This window comes from Centroberyx gerrardi, chromosome 20, assembly GCF_048128805.1.
Source record: "Centroberyx gerrardi isolate f3 chromosome 20, fCenGer3.hap1.cur.20231027, whole genome shotgun sequence".
Classification (NCBI taxonomy): Eukaryota; Metazoa; Chordata; class Actinopteri; order Beryciformes; family Berycidae; genus Centroberyx; species Centroberyx gerrardi.
This window is the reverse complement of record NC_136016.1, coordinates 22979340-22998764: the sequence shown is the minus strand read 5'-3', so window position 1 is coordinate 22998764 and position 19425 is coordinate 22979340. Positions and strand designations below refer to the sequence as shown.

Below are 19425 nucleotides of genomic sequence, written 5' to 3'. Positions count from 1 at the left end.
CCAACCACGCGCCATCTGTCCCTCACCTCCCCCCTCCCTCCCTCCCCGTCTGTCTATCAGAACCGGTGCCCAGCTACAGTTTAAAACCAGAACAACTATGAACCACAACTCAGATCAGGGGTCAGAGGTCATCTGTGAGTGATCAATAGACAGACACACAGACAGACAGATAGACAGACACACAGACAGACAGACACAGACAGACAGACAGACAGACAGACAGACAGACAGGTGTCTCACCAGCACTGGTGTCAGTGATGCTGTCGCTCTCTGGCGGGGAGGAGACACACGTCTGCTCTGTTCTGGCTGGAGCCACTCGCACCTACAAATATTAACATGAAATATTAATAATGGTTTGATAACGGTGTGTTCATGTGTGTGTGTGTGTGTGTGTGTGTGTGTGTGTGTGGGTTTCAGCATCATAGCCAACTAGAACAACCTACTTTCATAAACAGGTTTTATTATCACGCACACTGAAAGCTCAACGCACTGGAAGTGATGATTGATGGGCGTAATTCGTAATGTATGTCAAATACTGACCTTAATTTTTAATTTCACCTTTCCATTTTAACTTTTTAAGCCTATTACCATGTATTGCTATATCATAGCATATTTTAAAAACTATAATTTTTATTCTGTTTTGTCTACAGGTGACACCCAGAAGAAACGCAACATGTTTTATAATTTTTCAATGTTGTTAAATAGCTGATTTCCTTGTTACAACAGATTTTTTTAAAGCTTTTTAATCCAATTACCATGTATTACCATATGTTTTAGAATTTTATGATGTTGTTAAATGGGTGATTTCCTTGTGACAGTTAACATTTTTAACATCTAATCAAGTCAAGAAGTCTAATCAGATGAAGTGTCTCCACCTGGTGGCAGAAAGACGTTACTGCTTTGTTCCTGCAGACAAACACTCAGCTGACCGAGGTTAGAAACATGGAAGATTTTTACAAGATCATTTTTAATTTATTCTCAACATTTGACTGCTGGTTAGATTGCCAGATTTGTTTACATTTCTATGGTTACAGTTCTGTAGAGTGTAGCCATGGATGCTAGCTACGGACGTTTCTATGCTCCTGCTGAACTATTTTTTTGGTGGAAGCTTGTAAGTTACTTTAGCTTTTAATAAAATAATTTTAAATCAGTATTTCATGTCAGATGATTAATGTCTTTGGTAAGCAGAAGTGTTATGAGCCGGGAGATGGACAGGGAGACGATCATTATCATCAAATAAGCCCTTCAGGGCGACATTAACCTGAATTGATTCTAATGGAATATTTTGACTGGAAGTATGCATGAACATATTTATTATTATTCTTACTATTAGTAGTAGTTGTAGCACTAGTAGTCGAGTAGCAGCAGCAGTAATAGTAGCAGTAACACTAGTAGTAGTAGCTGTCGTAGCAGCAGTTGTAGTAATACTATTATCCTGGGTTTAGTGTCTCCTGGTCTAAATCCTGTTACAGAGATTTGGACTCATATCTAAATTATAATTAAATGAAGCATAATTCATGTGTTTATCTCTACAGACGGTGTGTGTGTGTGTGTGTGTGTGTGTGTGTGTGTGTGTGTGTGTGTGTGTGTGTGTGTGTGTGTCGGACCTGGCTGACATTGACGGCTGGCAGGGTCTCGCTGGCTGGGTTGCGGCTGGAGGTGAGCTTGGTGAGCAGGGCCTGAGGTTGAGGCAGGCCGGCCGGCCCCGGGGGCCTCGTCTGGGGCGGGGCTCCTCCGCCGGGCCCCTGCAGGGAGATGGGGCTCTGAGGGCCGCTGCTGGAGCTGGAGGACGACCTCCGCCTGATGAAGGCTATTTCCACCGTGGGGTCTGGTCTGCAACACAGAGACAGAGGACAGAGAGTGTTACACACCCTGTCCAGTCCTGTGTCACATCAGTAGCTTTTTAAAGGTGCAACATGTAGCATTTTAATCAATACATCAGTGTCAAATTCATAGTGATACGTTGGAATAATCACTGTAAACAAATGAGAGCATGACAGAGACGATTGATCTCTATCTCACTCCAGTAGTATTGTTAGTTCTAGTGTTTCTCCACATTAAGACTACATTTCCCATAAGCCCCGTTGCTTCCTGCCCCCCCTCCTCCCCCTCCCTGAAGGGGATCAACATGTTGGAAGTGATTTCTCCATCTTCCTTTCCCTCCTTCCACCATCTGCTGCCAGAAACTCTTTCAGCTTTAGCTCCGTTTGCTCTGGAAGAACAGAAGAAGAACCTCTTCCTGTTTTGTGCCGTAAAGCGATCCAGCAGATTTCCCTCCAGATCCACCAGGTGGAGAAACTATGGAGGATGCAGAGTAGAGGCTGGTAGAGGCTGACAGGCTGACCACCGATGCTCTGCTCTGTTTACAGTAATTATACTAAAGTCTCAAAATTCATGCGATAATTTATTGATGATAAATTCTACACATAGCACCTTTAAGTGGTGTTCCGATCAACATCTAACTTTAACAACTATATTGAACAAAAATATAAATGCATCATGTATAGTTTTGGTCCCATCTTTCATGAGCTAAAATAAAATAAACTGTATTTTTTATTTCTTTCAAATCTTGTGCACAAATTTGTTTAAATCCCTTTTAAAGAGCATTTCTCCTTTACCAAGAATGTCTTTCAACCGAATGATTTTCTTATGTGTAACTAATTAAAATCTCAAAATTAAAATGCTCAAAATGAATGCGCTAATGATTTATTGGATCAATGAATAAGTAAATCCAAATGGGTTATGGGTTCCAACTCCCCACAAGAGCAGGAATCACTTCTTTTCAAACGGTGAAGATTTTATTCTGGAGCAAAACTCTTCCTGTCTTGTGTTCTTGCTGTTAAATCCCTTCGCTTCTGAATAATTAATGCCTTGAAAAACCCTACAGGTGCCAGTTTGGATGTGTGTGTGGGACCTGAGTTTGGTGCGAGTCAGGATGCTCCGGGCCTCCTCGTACGTCACTCCGATCAGAGACTCCTTGTTGATGGACACCAGCTGGTCCCCGACCTGCAGCCTGCCGTCCTGAAACACACAGCACAGGAACACACGGCACCGGGTCACACTGATCCACACACTCAGGTATTTGGGGCCAACTGGGCTCTTTAATCCAAACTCCATTTTGTCACTGGCTGATTTTAAAAGGAAATTATTGGGCATCGTCACTGAAAGCTGTTCTTGTTCCAGGCTGTAAAAATTGTAAAAATGCTACACTATGTGTTTCTTGGTAGGTTTTATTTTGAGTTCAAGTTTTAAATGTCATTTTTTTAATGTTTGTCACTTGTGTGCTGTTTGTGTTTAAAAGGTTTTGTTTTTATGATCAGCGCTGCCTCTTGGCCAGCTCTCCCTTGTAAAAGAGAAATTGGTTATCAATGGGACTTCCTGCCAAAATAAAGGTTAGCTAAATAAAGGTTTTTGGCTAGTGATCAGACAGTCACCAGTTCTAATCCCTAGATGGTCTGGGAAAACAACAAAAAACAACAAAACAACAAAAGAAGGGTGCAAATTATCGGTTTATGAAACTTAAACAAAATTATGGAAAATGCTCTCTTCTCTCCATACAAACAGAAATATTAAAGATAAGATGAAACGATAATGATGTTCAATTCTTGTAATCCATTATTAGTTACATTTCAACTTTACTGTTGTTACTTTTATATTGTTTTATTTGTTGTTGCGCAATTTTTCTAAAAAGTAGAAAAAAGTGAAAACGCTGCAGCATCTCATGCAGACAACATGCTACTGAAAAAATTAGCTGAAGAAAAAAAAAGACACCCAATCTAAATCTGCTTGATATAAATGAGATCAGTACTCTAACAGTTACTTCTAATAAAGAGTAACTTTGTAACTAGCTACTTTTAAGATAAGTGTCTAAGTAGAAAAACTAATTAAACTTGGTAAACTTTCCCCGAAGGTATGTGTGTTGGTGTGTGTGTGTGTGTGCATGTGTATCTGTGTGTGTGTGTGTGTGTGTGTGTGTGTGCGTGTGTGTATGTGAGTATGTAGTTTATGTATGTATGTATTTGCACATGTACATCTTTATATATACATTTTTATTTTGCCAATATTATTATTATTAGAATTGTATAATTTATTTATTTTAATTTCTGTCTATTACTATTTTTAATTTATTATTTTTATTTATTTATTTTCTAAGCTGTACTTAGTATAAAATGTCAACCTCTTTTGCACATCATATTTCTGCTATGTTATGTTTACCTTTTTACTGATTGTATGTCTGCAGTTTTTCGTTGAAAATTAATAAAAATGTGGTCAAAAAAAAAAAAAAAAGAAACTTTCCCCAACACGTAGAAATTATGAATGAGAGGATGAATAAATATGAATGATAGCATTATGATGGTGTGCTGTAGAACGCACCATGTGCCCACCAGCATGTTGGAGAGGAAATAAATATTGAAAATTGCATGGAGAGGAGAATGCATTTAATAAAAACTACACAGGGATGCAGGATATGATGTTATTGCTCATGCTGTGACAGAAGCAGCAGCATGTGACGCTCACCTTCTGGCTGTCTCCTCCAGGCACTATTTCCTGAATGAACACCATTGGTCCTTCGGCGCGGTTGGCTCCGCCCTTGATGACGAGGCCCAGGCCAGTTCCCTTGGAGACACATATCAACTGAATGACACTGTCACTGGGGAGAGAGAGGGAGAGAGAGAGAGAGAGAGAGAGAGAGGCGGAGGTGAGCGGTCCCTAAGCACGCTGACACTAAGCATGATTAAAAAACACAAAGCCACGCTGCTTTCACTCAATCCCGCCACACCATAATCCCCCTTTCCTCTTCCTCCTCCTCCACCTCTCTCTCTCTCTCTCTCTCTCTCTCTGGTCTTCCTGCAGTACATGAAGATGCTGTTTTCTTTACTATTTTAAGCATTGCTGGTGTTTTCCATGCTGCATAATCCTCCAGATTTGGTTTGTTTGAATGAAAAGAAAATTCACCCTCAGGAGAGAAACGGCCTACCGACGCACAACTGCTGAATTCACTGTATGCAAACGACTCTGCGTGGCGTGTAGCAGCATGATCAAAGGAGGAAATACATTTGTTTTCTGCTTGAGCGCTTTTCGTCTCTTCCCAGCGTTTATTTTTGTGTTTTTTTTGTGTGTTTCTGTGTATTTTGTGTATTGGAAGTAGTCAAGGGTGTACGTTACCCTCCTTTTTATTTGCTGAATACAGTTTACCCAACATTTTAGGCTCTTTATGACTAAGTTATATGAGGATAGGGGGTTCAAAAATGGTGTTTTCCCTGTTTTGAAACCCCCCAATTTTCTAAAGCACTTTGCTACACATTGGTTTTGTGCTTTTAAAGTGCTATATAAGTAAAATTTATTTGACTTTTCTGAACAGATATTTGTTTTTTGCTTACATTTGTAAATGTTTGCTTTATTCTGATCACTGACTGAAGGTCCTAGTTTACCTTCCTTTTTATTTATCATTTGCATTTGCATTGTATGCCTCAAATTTGGTATTTTATAAAGCACTTTGATACACACTGCTTGTGTATTTTTAAAGCGCTATATATATATATATATATATATATATATATATATATATACATATATATTAATAAATAAAGCTGACGACTTTTCTGAACAGATATTTGATTTTGGCTCACATTTGTAGCTGTTTGCTTCATGCTGATCACTGACTGAAGGTCCTAGTTTAATCTCTTTTTATTTACCAGTATCATTTACATTATATGCTTTATTTGTGAACTAACTACTGCAAGAGGTTTGGATTATCATTTTATTTCCGTATGCACTGAGACTTGAAATCTGCGATGGGACTAAGCGGACGGACGTGCGCTGTACTTCCTGCCTACCTGAAGACGGGCGTGGGGGCGTGCGCGGTGTACGGACAGGCGATGTAGGAGGGGTTGGGGGTGTAGGGGGGCGCGTGGGTGTAGGCGGTGACCCCCTCCTTCGGGCTGAGGAGCTGCGGACTCTCCGATCTGGAGGAGGAGGAGGAGGAGGCCGTGTCTGTCAGCTTGCCTGGAGAGAGAGAGAGAGAGAGAGAGAGAGAGAGAGAGAGAGAAACAGAGAGGTGAGGAGGAAGCAGTGGGAGAGAGAGAGAGAGAGAGAAAATAAAGAAATAGAAAGAGAGTGGGAGTGAAAGGCGGTGGGATGGAGGGGAAGATGAGAAAAAAGGAAGAGGGAAAGATGGAAGGCTGGACTGGATGCAGACTGATATAGACCGATAAAATCATATCACTATAATAATAATAATAAACTTTATTTCTATAGCACTTATCTAAAATCAGAGGTAACAAAAAAAACAAAAAAAACAAGAAGAGAGGAGATAAAATGAGAAGCACAAGCAAGACAAAGTGCAGAAAAAGAAGAAGAAATAGATATGTAAAATAAAATCAGATAAAACTAAAAAAGTAGTGAAAAAGGAAAAATATAAAGGAGAGGAAAAGGGTTTGGCAGCCTGGATTTACATGCATGTTTTTGTTCCTGCATATCCAATACACAGCCAATAAAAACATATATACAAAAGTTAAAGAATTATGAACACAGTGAAAAAAAAAAAACTACCAAGGACATCATGAGACAGTAGTGATGGATAGTAGCTGGGAGAGAAAGAGAGAGACAGAGAAGGAGAAGATGGAGACGAAATGGAAATGAAAAAGCTTGTAGTTTGTCTGCATCACCTGTGGAGAGCTGAGTGGGAGAGATCCGTCCTGAAGCTGTGATGTTGTTAGAGCCGTACTTCTCCATTAACTCTACAAACTCCCTCCTGCAGGACACACACACACACACACACACACACACACACACACACACACATGGTTAGGTTTAGTTAGAGTAGCAGCATTGTAACTAGGGTTTGGCTGATGTGGGTTTATTGAAGCCCGATAGAGATACTGATATTTTTGGATTGAAGCTGCTGATAGCTGATATTTTATTAGCTGATATAAAAGTATTCAGTGTTTCCCCCTAAATATTCTTCTTGTCAGGGTGGAAGAGCCTCTGAAACAGCATTCAGACCATCATGGGACACTAAAACTCTCCACTGAAACCCAGACTGATGAATTGTTTTAGTGTCAGCAGCTCTTTAAAGGATAAGGCCGGTGTTCTTTAATGCATTTCTTACCGTCAACAAATCCTATGAAAATAATAAAATCAACAATGCGTTTGCTCTCCTCCCGTTACTTTCTGACTTCCCACGTTCCGTTTTTAGCCGTCAACCCGGAAATCATTGGCTCCAATTGTAAGCTAAAAACCTTTAAATACAGCTCACAAAGACATAGTTTACATTTTAAAAATCACTAACTGTTACCATGAAAAGTCAGACTGTTGTAGTTATTACCAAATCAAATTCAAATGGGAACAAATTCTTCATTACGCCGGGGACTATTTTCTGTGCTACGGAACTACTTTCCTGAGATGGAAAACGTGTTTACAGCCGCCTTATTAAGTTGTTTGAGGAAAAAGTCGGCCGGCCCGGTGCATCGTGATGATGAAATATGTTGCCCAGGGCAACGGCATGGCTCTGTGACGGGTTTTAATAGTTTTTTTTAATACAATGCAGTTCTATGGCTGCTGGGACATGAGGCTGCACTGGGCACCGGCTACATGGACGAGACTTGTTGGCAAAACAAAATCATTGCTGATTTTGTTATTTTCATAGGATTTGTTGACAGTAAGCAATGCATTAAAAAACACCGGCCTTATCCTTTAAGGCAGGTTTGTAGCACCGGCACATTTCATACAGAATTGTAGCCCAAAGTGTTTCACATAATAATGAATAAAAACAGGAAATTAAATAAACCAGAGTTAAAGATAAATACCTAACAAGCAGTAAAGTAGTTGATGCAAAATAAAAAAATAAAACAGGATGAAACAGGTTATTAAGACTAACAGAATGAGTAAAGAGGAACATGTGCATAAAATAACCTGAATTAAAAACCAGATTGAAAAGATATGTCTTTCACTTTTTCTTTAAAATACCAATAGAGCGCCCCAGTGTGTGTTAAAGTGAAGATTGGGTGTTTGTCTCCCTCCTCTGGACGCACAGAGACACACACACACACACACACACACACACTGCTGTCTGATCTGGATCTGATTTGACCGGTTAATGCCTCTCAGTCTGCAAGTAAACAGACTCAGCATGGTGTTTGGAGAATAAATCCCTGAGGTTAGGAGTCACACAGACTTCACCTCTGACCTCTGACCTGATAGATGCCTAACTGGAGACTTAAAGTCGCACTCAAATGAAAAAAATGTGTTCTAACTATCATACCATATCTATTGGACAATTTATGCCAAAAAAAAAAAGCCAAAAAATTGTATTCAGTCCCGTTTTTAACTGCACAACGGTGTTTCAACACTATTATTTGCACTCTGTAAGCAACTGGCTCCCTCTCTGGTGTTTTCACATGATGTTTGTATGGTAAATGATGCATTATTATTATATAACAATTATATTTTATTTCAATGTTTATATGTTAATGTGAAACGCACGGCATTGCACTTGTTTGCACCAAATGTTCTATATAAATAAAGCTTGAATGATTGACTTCAGCATCCTGGACTTTGTTAAAGCTGCTGACAGGCGGCACAAAACTCCATCAGGTTTATTTTTTTGTGTTTTTATCCGCTGGGCCTGTGAGGACAGCAGGTTGCATCTGGGTTGACTCAGCCGTAGATTGTCTCGCTGAGAACCAAATCCCTTTAACAGCGGCTCGGTCCGGCCTGATTGCATCACAGCTCTGGTGTCCCCGCGCTGACCGGCTGGAGCGGCGGGACGCGGCATCTGAGGCCCCGAGAGGCTGCGGATAATCACAATAATTTGTTTTAAGTGTGAAACAAATCGCCGTAACAATCGGGGTCGAGATTTGAGGTGAATATCTGACGTGTCGGCACAAAGCGGCTTTCGCACACACACACACAGACTCTTGTTGGTTTTGGTTTCGTAATAATACGGATAAAACCGAACCGGGGTAGAGATGACCTTCCCTCTGCGGCCGCGGCAGTCGCTTCCTATCTTTTGGCGTAAAAAACTTGTATTTTCAAGCAGAATACCTCACATCACCTCCGCTCCGCATCCCATCTCCTACATCTCCCTCTAAAAACTCCTCCGTCTGCCTCTTTCCTCAGCTCTGATTTCTCTTTTTTTTTTGTTTTTCTAACACTTCTCTCTCACGTTTTCATTCTAGGATCACAGGATTTATGTCAGGCTCACTTTTTGTTGTTTGTAATGATCTAGGAATTGAAGCTATAGGAACTGACTGTTGTGCTCACTTTAAAGTCACAATGAAACTGCATTTTGAGAGCGTCTTGCTTCCTTAATGTGATGTATTTCTTCTTGAAACAGGATGTTGGGGTGGGACATAACGCAGGGAGGGATCATGGGACATCACCAGGTCATCCCGCCGCCCAAAAACCACGAGCCAGCCAGGAGTCGAACCTAGAATCTTCTGATCCGTAGTCAGACGCGTTATCCATTGCGCCACTGGCCCACAGATCCACTGCACAATAAATCCATCATATATTATGTGTAATATCCTTTGGGAACGCACACTCTGTACAGTGATGAAGTGATACTCCTTTCATTTTAGCCAAGGAAGGTTAATATAATTATCTGAAACATTCATGCCCCATGGGAATGAAAGATTGGAAGATTATGTTATGATGGATAGAATATTTCAGCTGACTGCACAAAGAGAGACAGAGAAAGAGAGACCTCCCTTCAGCAAAGTAAGACAAGAAACAGATGAGAGAGAATGTAATAATATCTATAATAGCTTTCCGGGCCGATCACCGACCCTCGACCGCTCTGTCACCTACGCTCCCCTAAAGAGCAGCAATTACATGAGAAGAGAAGCTGAGAAAAATTACTTCAGAGTTTATCTCCTGCCTGACAAGAGTATTGCTGGTAGAGAAGCAGTCTGGGATATTATTTAATAACATCTACGGTTGTAATTTTTGCTGATATCAAATACGGTTAGACCAATATACCGTTTTGCCAAAAATATCAGCCTGTCATCTCATCCGGCTCTGATATGATGGAGGTTTCTCCACTTTCTCCTCTTCTTGTTGATGTAAATAAAAGCCTCCATGATTTACTCTAAGTAAAGCTGCTAACTCACCAGAACAATTTAATAATTTGGGGTTTCAGTGGAGAGTTTTAGTGTCCCATGATGGTCTAACTGCTGTTTCAGAGGCTTTTCCACCCTGACAAGAAGAAAAATTCTGGGTGAAATCCTGAATACTTGTAATTTTTTGGCATGAAAATGAGATTTGAAGATATTGAATATCGGCACAAAACATCAGTTATCGGTAGCTTAGATCCAAAAATAGTGATATCAGAATCGGCCTTCAAAAATTGGTTGAAAACTAAGGTGAAATCTAAACCCAAGTCATGACCTCTGATCTTTAAATCACACAGGAAGTAGATATTTCTGTTTGCCTCTGTACGGCAGTGCAGTCGTCTGTCTCGAAAACGGTGCGCACTGTTGTTTTTGCTGATCTCCGGGTGCAGTTGTTTTCGTAACTCTGATCAGTCTGAGCTCTTTTTTCAGAACAGAAACCCCGTGGACAGACAGCAGAGTGTCCCTATTGTGTCAGGGTGCGTTTGGCTTGACGTGGCAGCCTGACATTGAAAAGCAGCGGGGACAGCAGAGTGCCAGGTCGGTTTACCTCCCGCTGGTGTCCCACACGACAGCGTCTGTCAGTGACGAGGCTTCGGACTCAGCCGAGACAGAGCGGCTTCACCTCAGCATGTAGTCTGTATGTAGGACGGCAGCGGAGGACGCCGGTCAGCTGTATCGAACGGCACTGCAAATACTGCCATTCTTCCTTTTAATGGGTCGTCAAAGCTTGAGGTAGTAAGAGCCGTCTGTCCCCTTCACTCTAGAAAGTGACGGGCCTTCGAGGAACCCTCTTCAGACTGTAACCATAGGGAACCCTTGAAGTGCTCCTTTATAAAAGTTCATGAACCTTGACTGTATTTCCACAAACTAACATATATGGGTGTTCTCCAAGAAACCCTTTAGAGGATTTTTTTTCTAGTGAGGACCCCTAAGGAGCTTAATGGCTCCCTTTTATTGGTGGAAGAACCCCTCGCTTTTAGAGGGTTCCTTCCTCTCTGAGACATTTTTGGGGAGCAACTCTACTTGCATGTTAAGATGTCGCTAACCTTCAACAATAACTGCCATTGGTTTTGTAATGATGAGCAGATTAGAGTTTTAGTTATACAAATATTTCTCAGAGGCACAACCTCAGTGGGCGGGGCCAAAGAACCACAGTTTTTCTGGCTAAGTAATGTTCAACTGAAGCCAATTGAAGAAGGCAAGAGGTAAGAGAGGAGGAAGCTAATATTATGAAGCCTAGCGCTCTGCTACTGAAAAAAATACAATCTATCCATACTAAGTTATCTAGGTTAGCTAGTTAGCCTAGCTGACCTTCAAATTCAAACTAGCCATACTAACCTGTAGCTATCTAGGTAAGCTAGTTAGCTAGCTGCTGAGCTTCAACATGATGTCATGGTCATGAATGAATCAAAAAAAAAAGTCATTGCCATTCATATTTTTTGTTCATAGAGTTCCTTGCCATTCACGTTTGCCAGTTAGCTAACTTGCTCTCTGAAAAACTGTGATTCTTTGGCTCCGCCCACTAAGGTTTAACTCAACCAATGAGATTATTTCTGCCTCCAGAGCTGCTCTGCTTCCAAGAAATGTTTGTAGAACTTAAGCTACAATCTTCTAATGCGAAGGCACCTCTATGGCACTGCCAGAGGTTTTACTACCAGCTGAGTATGACCGGAGCACACAGCACGCCACCAAGAGCTCTCCCTGTGGGTGAACCCAAACACCTTAATGTGCTTACTGTATTAAGACTATTTTTAGATTCATCGAAATCAAATCACGGGGCTCATCAGCACTCCTGCTGTGCACAGATCATCCCGTTCAGGAGTGACAACAATGAGCATAGTGACAGAAACAAATCACCAGTCAGTGAGGACAGATCATCGCCACAACACAGAACATGGAAAGGAGGATTTTTTTTTTTTTGACTGGCTTACTCTAAAAAGCACCCAGTCAAGTTGCCACCAAAAACACACAGCAACAATAGTTTTGTACACACAAATTGTGCATTTTACGAATGCTAACTTGCAAAAAAAAAACAAAGATTTAAAACAAAAAGCGAAATGGAAACGCATAAAGACAACTAGGACTTATAGGTAGGGAGAAGAGTTGATTAAAATCAAAGTAAAAGTTATGCAATTCATTACCTGGAATCATCGTCCCTGGCGACCAGCAGAGACATGTGATTGGAGAACGAGGCTGTCCTCAGGATCTCCACCGCCCTATCAGGAAACAGGAGAGAGAAGAAATCACCTCCATCAGCTGGGTGCCTGCGACACCATTCATCACACATCCATACTGACTGTACACAAAGCTGGAAGTAATGAATTATTACTCTGGTTGTAACTGAGTAGCTTTTTTGTGTACTTGTACTTTTTTGAGTACTTTAAAGTCAGTAATTACACTTTTACTTGAGTATGCTTTAACTTAAGTATTGTACTTTGCTACATTACAAATTTTGTACCCATTGCATCAGAAACTGGTCATTACATAAAAAAGAAAAGTTAACTAACTGTAACACTAAATGTTCAAATTTATTTTTCTTATTAATCTTTCTTTATAATAGTTGCTTAGTTAACATCCATCCATCAGTAGTTTGTGTTTGTCTGGTTGTTGTCTAGCTGGTTAGCTAGCCTTGCTAGCTAGTTGGATAGCTATTAGCAGAAGCTATATCAGTATAATAACGTTTTTGAGTAATGGAGATGGGTATTTTCTGATTTTTTTTCATCACAGATTGAATAAGGACATGAATCTCAAACTCTTACTTTTAAAAGCTCAACATATTCTATAGCAACATGTATATCACATACTGAACTCTTAGCATTGTCTGCCAAGGATCATGTAAAACATTTGATAATTTTTTTTAAAGTAACCCAGAAACTTTTATTAGTATTTTTAGTTGTATAGTATGTGTTAAATTAACAACATTTTTCTTTTACCAAAGTAGATTTTTACACCAGTAATTTTACTTAGCTTATACTGTAGTTAAATTTCAGCAAAGTAGGCTAACAGTCCTTCTACTTGAGTAGGATGTTTTTGTATTCTTTCCACTCCTGACTGTGTATATAATACATGCATAATAAAAACATAAGGTGAAACAAAATGAAACCACTTAAAATAAAAACAGCAAAATCACTGTATCTTGGAGACAAAAGAGTGTAATTGGTCATCTTATGTCTGGTTTTTCTCACTAATAGGCAACTTAGGAGACAAAAGGACAAAAGCAAATGTTTTTAATTTTTCCTCATTTACAGAAGTCAGCTGAGTAAATATTACCACCGCCTCGCCAGCTTTGACTAACTAACCTTTCATTGGTCACTCCTACCAGGCTGATATTATTGACATCCAAAATCAGGTCACCTGACTTAAGCCGGCCTGGAACAGAGAGAGAGAGAGAGAGAGAGAGAGAGTCAGACAGAGACAGACTGACAGGTGATGGAGGATATTTATACTGTCTGTATCTTTCCCAAATAAATAATCAAAAACAGACAAAACAGGAGGCACCTACCATCCAGCGCAGCCAGCCCACCGGCTACCACCCGCTTGATGTAGATGCCAAACTCTTCCCCTGTGAACTCCCGGTAGCCTCCAATTATTTTCACACCTACGAGTGGAAATGATCGAAAGGTTAAATCCATCGACAGCAAGCACAGACTGCACAGAGTGTACTGGGAGAAGAAGAAGAGCTCAGGTTATTGGACAAATCAATGTTTAAGCTGAAAAAAATGTCATGATTTCAGAAAATAAATGAATGATCTGTTGATGCTTTTGATATCTATGTGCACAGGTTGGCTGCTGACAGTCACGTTGATGTATTTGCCTGCTATTTCATACACAGTAAAGCAATATTTTGAGAGAGACACACTGAGCCGTCACACACTGTAAGCTCAGAGACAAGAGGTGAAAAGTCAGGGAGATTACGCTCACCGAGTCCCTTCTTGCAGTCGCTGAACTCCAGTCTCTGTACGGCTCGGTTGATGCCGTGCGGCCCCATGATCGTCCTGGGAACATGCAAACGACAGATTCAAACACACATCAGCATCCTGCCCCCTCCGTCTCATCCCTCCGTTTTCATCCGAAGGCAGTAAAGCCCCTGTTCCCCCCCCCCCCGGAGAGAGCGGAGAACAGAGGCCCCCCGCTGTACAGTCGTGTCCTGCTGCCGCTTCCCCCGGGCTCAGCTGCAAAAAGATAATCAAATCATCACAGGATTTGGGCATTTTCTGCTTGTGTTCGTTCGCACCGGCGGGCATCACCACCCCCCACCCACCCCCACCCCCCCTCCCCCTGCACGCTGCATCCAAACCATACAATTTGTAGCCTCTTAAATCGCACGGCAGTTGAACCGTCGTGTGACCTGGATGTTACCAACCTCCAGCAGACCCAAACAGAGGTTTAGAAAAATCAAAGAAACACCGCAAAACAATTATCCTCGCGGTCGTACAATCCCTGTGTGTGTTGGGAAATTCTTGCCTGGCAGGATGGAGTGAGGTTAAAGGTTAAGAGATTCCCCAGACGAGATCAAGATCATTCTCCTCTCTCTGTCCTTTTCTGTCCTGTGGATGAACTGACTGCTAGACCGGAGATTGGATGCTGTACGGTCCGGAGTGAGCAGCGGTTATTTGCTTACGTGTGTGTGTGTGTGTGTGTGTGTGTGAGAGAGAGAGAGAGTGTGTGTGTGTCAAGAGACAGCAGCTACTCCCGCAGACAGGATTTCAGCATCAGGTCAAACACACTTTGTCTCATCTCTTCACGGATTTTTAAAGGTGCTGCTATTGTAAACATCAACATATTATTGTCAAATTGATTCTCATATCTTGGTATAATACCGTAAACAAATGAGACCACAGTTGAGACAATTTGTCGCCTCTCTCACACCGGTAGTATTGTTAGTTCTAGTGTTTCTCCACATGAAGACTACATTTCCCATAAGCCCTGTTGCTTCCTGCTTTAGCTCCGTTTGCTCTGGAAGAACAGAACCTCTTCCTGTTTTGTGCCGTAAAGCGATCCAGCAGTAATTACACTAAAGTCTCAAAATGAATGTGGTGATGATTTATTGATGTTAAAATGCTTCATGTAGCTCCTTTAATTAATAGAACGGTCTTGTGAATCTTTCTTTCTTTGCAATACAGCCATGACACATTATATAATACTTGGGGAATGCATACTATATACAGTAATAACATTAATACTCTTCTCATATTGGCCCAGGAAGATTGATACTGCAAATGTTTAGGGCAAGTGAGAATAAAATTATCGAAGCGTTTTTTTATGATAGGTATAAAAGAGAAATTGGTTCTCAGCGGGACTTCCTCGTAAAATATCTAACCGCAAAAGACTTTTCCAGCTTCAGAACTATTCAGGTGAATACCATAATGTACGTTGTTTGGTGCTTTTATCCAATGAGTGCATACAATTTCATCATGGGTGGCTCTAGTTTTAATGAAAGCCCTCACCCTGACCCTGTTAGTGCCATGCCCTACGCACTGAGCTGTTTATTTCCCCATTATTGGCAAATGTCTTGTGTCAGTCTGTGGTCCTGGTCACGTCCGACTCTGATCTGTATGGATTTAATCCTCCTGACTGTCAGGAAGAGGCGGAGAGCAAAAGTTCAGTGCTAAAGTAAGTAGGCCAGGCAGTCCAGTTAAACAGACCTGGGAGCTGCATCAGGATTCAGGACCTGCTCTTGACATGACCCACCTGGGACTCTGATCATTATTTTTCTACAGAGAAGAACCTTCAGGGCTGGTATCATGTTCACACACTACACACATTATAATGTATATTAAGTGAGGGATAATGTAGAGAGAATAAGCCCCGACAGGATGAATCAAGACCCTGACCGGAGGCGGAGGTCACCCTGATCGTCCTGAAGGTGATTATGTTGCACTAACATCATCAATAAATTACTTCAGCTTGTTATTCCACACATCATTGCTTCTTGTATGAAAAGCTTGGGTGGGCATCCCTAACAGTAAGACGTGACAGGCATTGGTTTCTCTTTATTTATAAAGCCCTTAATGGCAACTTGCCATCATATATTACTTCTTTATTAAATTGGTCCTATAGTCACTATTCAACTCTTTCAAGTGATCGGCTAATGCTCAAAGTATCGCGTACAAACACTGAATTTGGGAAAACTGCCTTTAGTTTCTGTGCTGCACACACCTGGGACACTTTGCAACATTGAAACTGGACACAATTGTACATTTGGGTCAATTTAAAACCATAATTGCAAACTGCACCACTCATGAATGTAATTGTTTTTAACTGTGTTTGGCTGTGTTCTGTTGTTGTTTGTTTATTTGTTTTCTCGTTGGTTGTTTTTTTATGTGTATTTTACTCTGTACTCGCGGCATCATTGTAAATGAGGGTATACCCTAATGATCTCCGAGATCTAAATAAAATGAATGAATGAATGAATGAAAACTAGTTATCTTCATTGGAAATCAACAAAGAAATCAACAAAATGGAGCGGACTTCTTGGCTGCAGAGTGACGCTCTGATCTGTTATTCAGAAATAACAGATCTCAGGACTGAGTATTCAACAAAGCTGCGTAATACAGATACACAGTATCTTGTGAAAACATGATGGTGATTTACAATTTGTTGCTTCTCTTACGTGCTTTAGGTACATCTGATTGATCTGATATACTGTAGAATGCTTTTTGTCAATACAAAAATATCGACAAGACAGAAGCACTCCCGTGTCAACAGTACGCACGCGTTAGGTGAGTGTGTATACGTCCGTTTCTGTAAAATATTGGCCAAGGTGGCACTTAAGAAACATAGCGGCTCTTTACCGACTGTGGAGAAAAAAGAGAAAAGAATATTGTTAAGACTCCAGAGTCGCTGCTGGCTCGGTGATTACCATACTGACCAAGCCAGGACTGTAAACTTTGCTGTAATTCGGTTAAAACAAACCAATCAACCCGCTGTGAACCAACAAATCACTGCACACATATCATCATTTCCTCTCTTTGGGTTGGACAAACCCTAAATAATCCGCACCACGGTCCAAAATGGAAAAGGACTGAGACTGTTGAATTTTGGTGAACCTTTTTTCAAGTTTTTGGTCAGTACCCAAGTCCGCATGGCGTGTTCACACCTGTCAGAATGATCCGAACTTGGCAAAAATTTAATAAAGTCCGGACCAAATGATGTGGGTGTCCAACAGTGAAAGTCTCCTCATTTGTGTCTGTGCTTTAAGGAGGTTAACCTAAACAGACAGATGTGACACTGTTTCCTTCACACTGGCTGAACTATTGCGGCACTTTTGTTCCATCCACAAGAGGAAATGTTTGGAAAAATCAAGGTTTGTTCTCTTTACAGCCATTGGAAGTTGCAAGGCCCAGTCTGGGAACTAGTTGGCTGAGAGACACTCAAGTTTTGCGTTACTGTAAAACTTTCAAGAAAGAATTAGATCTGCAGAACTAACACAAGATAGATAGATGCATGAAGGGGGACTTTTTCAATAGCTGCCACTGTAAAGCAATGGAAGAAAGGCAGTGGAAGCAAATGTGCATTCAAGGGAGACGGCATCCGAGAATCAGCAGCTTCCAGATCTGTTTTCCTGTCACTTCTCCCCATCTGCATTATTTCTCCTCCTGTCTCCATCATCTTTTCTTTGTTGCTCCTTCTCATATTCTGCAGAGCTTTGTTCCCTTTATCCTCAAATCCCCCTGTTTCATTCTGAAAACTGCTTTTTCGATTTCTAGCGGCTCGTAATATAGAGGGATTGTGAACAACAAACAGGTTGAAATTAAAATGTTTAATATGAAGTAGAGTAGCTGAGTCGCTGCTCTCCAGCTATCAGGGTTAGAACTGAATTTCAAAAGAAGAATACAGAGTCAATTTGATTTACCACAAAAAAAAAGACTTTAAAAACAGATTTACTGTATGGGTTGTATGGGTTGTTTGCCTCAGTGAAAAGCTGTTTCATCTACAAGTTTTGATTTTTGCTTTTTGCCTTGGTGTCCCTCTTTTGAAAAACTGTGAGTATTAAATGTTTGCCAAACCAGGATTTGATCATTCTCCCCATTTCTGAAAGCAAAATCAAGAACAAGAGCATTCAATCTTCTCTTCAAAGCAAAACATCACTTTAAAACAAGATTCAGATATGTTCAGCTTGTTCAGATAGTTTAGTTTAGTTTAGTTTAGTTTAGTTTAGTTTAGTTTAGTTCCATACTGCAAAACCTGACAAGCTGTCCAGTGATGTTCTCTTGTCTCCAGACCTATCAGCTTATTTCATGATATTTTTAGTGAAATTCTCTCACTGCACTGGCAGATAATCTGCTGCTTTCAGTAAATTTCACTTGATTCATGCCAATATGACTTCTTTCAAGAAATCATCATAAAACAATGAAGAAAATCTGTAAACAAGAAACTTTCTCCAAAGACAATTTCACTTTTACCAAGAAAATGTCCTGAAACAAGTTACATTCTCCTGGAAAAAATGTAAAAATTTGTTGAAACCGGTAAAATTATCTGCCAGTGCAGTGAGATGATTTCACAAAAAAAAAATTCCTAAAATAAGCTTAATAAGTTTGGAGACAAGAGAAAGCTTTTGCAGTGCATTTGTGACCAAAACTCTCGGTGTCGTTATTTGGTGCCACCCAGAGTTCAAAGGTCATCGTTCTCACCTGGACAAACCAAACCAACTAAAGGAGGAAACACTGCAGAGTTCAGATAAACCGATCTGACCACGCTTGGCGTGAACACAGAGCATCAACAGCGCGAATCTACGGTGCGTTAAATTGATCGGACGGAGACGCTGTTCTCTGTTGGAGCCTAAATTTGTGGTTTAGGCTGATGAGATGTGGGCATTTTTACATAAAACTCTTGCCTAGTGCAGCTTTAAGCGTTGACATGTACACTAAATTAAAAAAATAAAAGTCAAAATCACTCTCTTAACTCGTCTGCTTCACTTCATCTACATCTCTCCCTTTCTGATCGGTACAGATTCAATAAGAGAAATCAATAAGGATTATTTACCTGGATTCACCTCTTCAGCGTTCCTCATGAAAACAGCAAGTGTCCCTAATGTTTTGCACAGTCAGCTTAGTTTGCTAGTAAACTTCACTTCTGTGCAGCGGTATTCCTCACGGCGACAGCGGCGACAAACAGATGACAATAGCTGAAGCGAGGCCAGCTGCCGGGACACAAGGCAGCAATTAAACTGATCACTTAATACCTGATAATCTGCATTACCTGCAGCGTCGCACGGGCCGGCTGCCGGAGGAACAACAGCAACACGGCAGCAGAGACACACGGGGCAGATGCTCGGGAATATTACTGTTAAAGGTCCCATGATGTTCAG

The 19425-nt window shown here is 40.9% G+C and overlaps 2 protein-coding genes and 1 non-coding gene across 3 annotated transcripts in view; 1 reads left to right on the top strand and 2 right to left on the bottom strand.

Annotated features, from left to right (window-relative positions):
• cox11 (cytochrome c oxidase assembly homolog 11 (yeast)) overlaps positions 1 to 19425 on the top strand; it is a 260956-nt gene that overhangs the window by 230553 nt on the left and 10978 nt on the right. The gene's annotated exons all lie outside the window — the stretch shown is intronic.
• Positions 1 to 19425, bottom strand: part of stxbp4 (syntaxin binding protein 4) — a 70535-nt gene that overhangs the window by 48739 nt on the left and 2371 nt on the right. Inside the window, exons 2-11 of the mRNA XM_078290904.1 lie at positions 14037 to 14110; positions 13618 to 13713; positions 13415 to 13484; positions 12257 to 12331; positions 6669 to 6754; positions 5838 to 6006; positions 4519 to 4651; positions 2915 to 3021; positions 1608 to 1833; positions 247 to 322 (exon numbers count right to left, since the gene is read on the bottom strand). Coding sequence (XP_078147030.1) covers positions 247 to 322; positions 1608 to 1833; positions 2915 to 3021; positions 4519 to 4651; positions 5838 to 6006; positions 6669 to 6754; positions 12257 to 12331; positions 13415 to 13484; positions 13618 to 13713; positions 14037 to 14110 — 1112 coding nt within the window. The remainder of the gene's footprint in view (positions 1 to 246; positions 323 to 1607; positions 1834 to 2914; positions 3022 to 4518; positions 4652 to 5837; positions 6007 to 6668; positions 6755 to 12256; positions 12332 to 13414; positions 13485 to 13617; positions 13714 to 14036; positions 14111 to 19425) is intronic.
• On the bottom strand, positions 9410 to 9482 carry trnar-acg (transfer RNA arginine (anticodon ACG)). The gene has a single exon. It is a non-coding gene; the product is annotated as a tRNA-Arg (tRNA).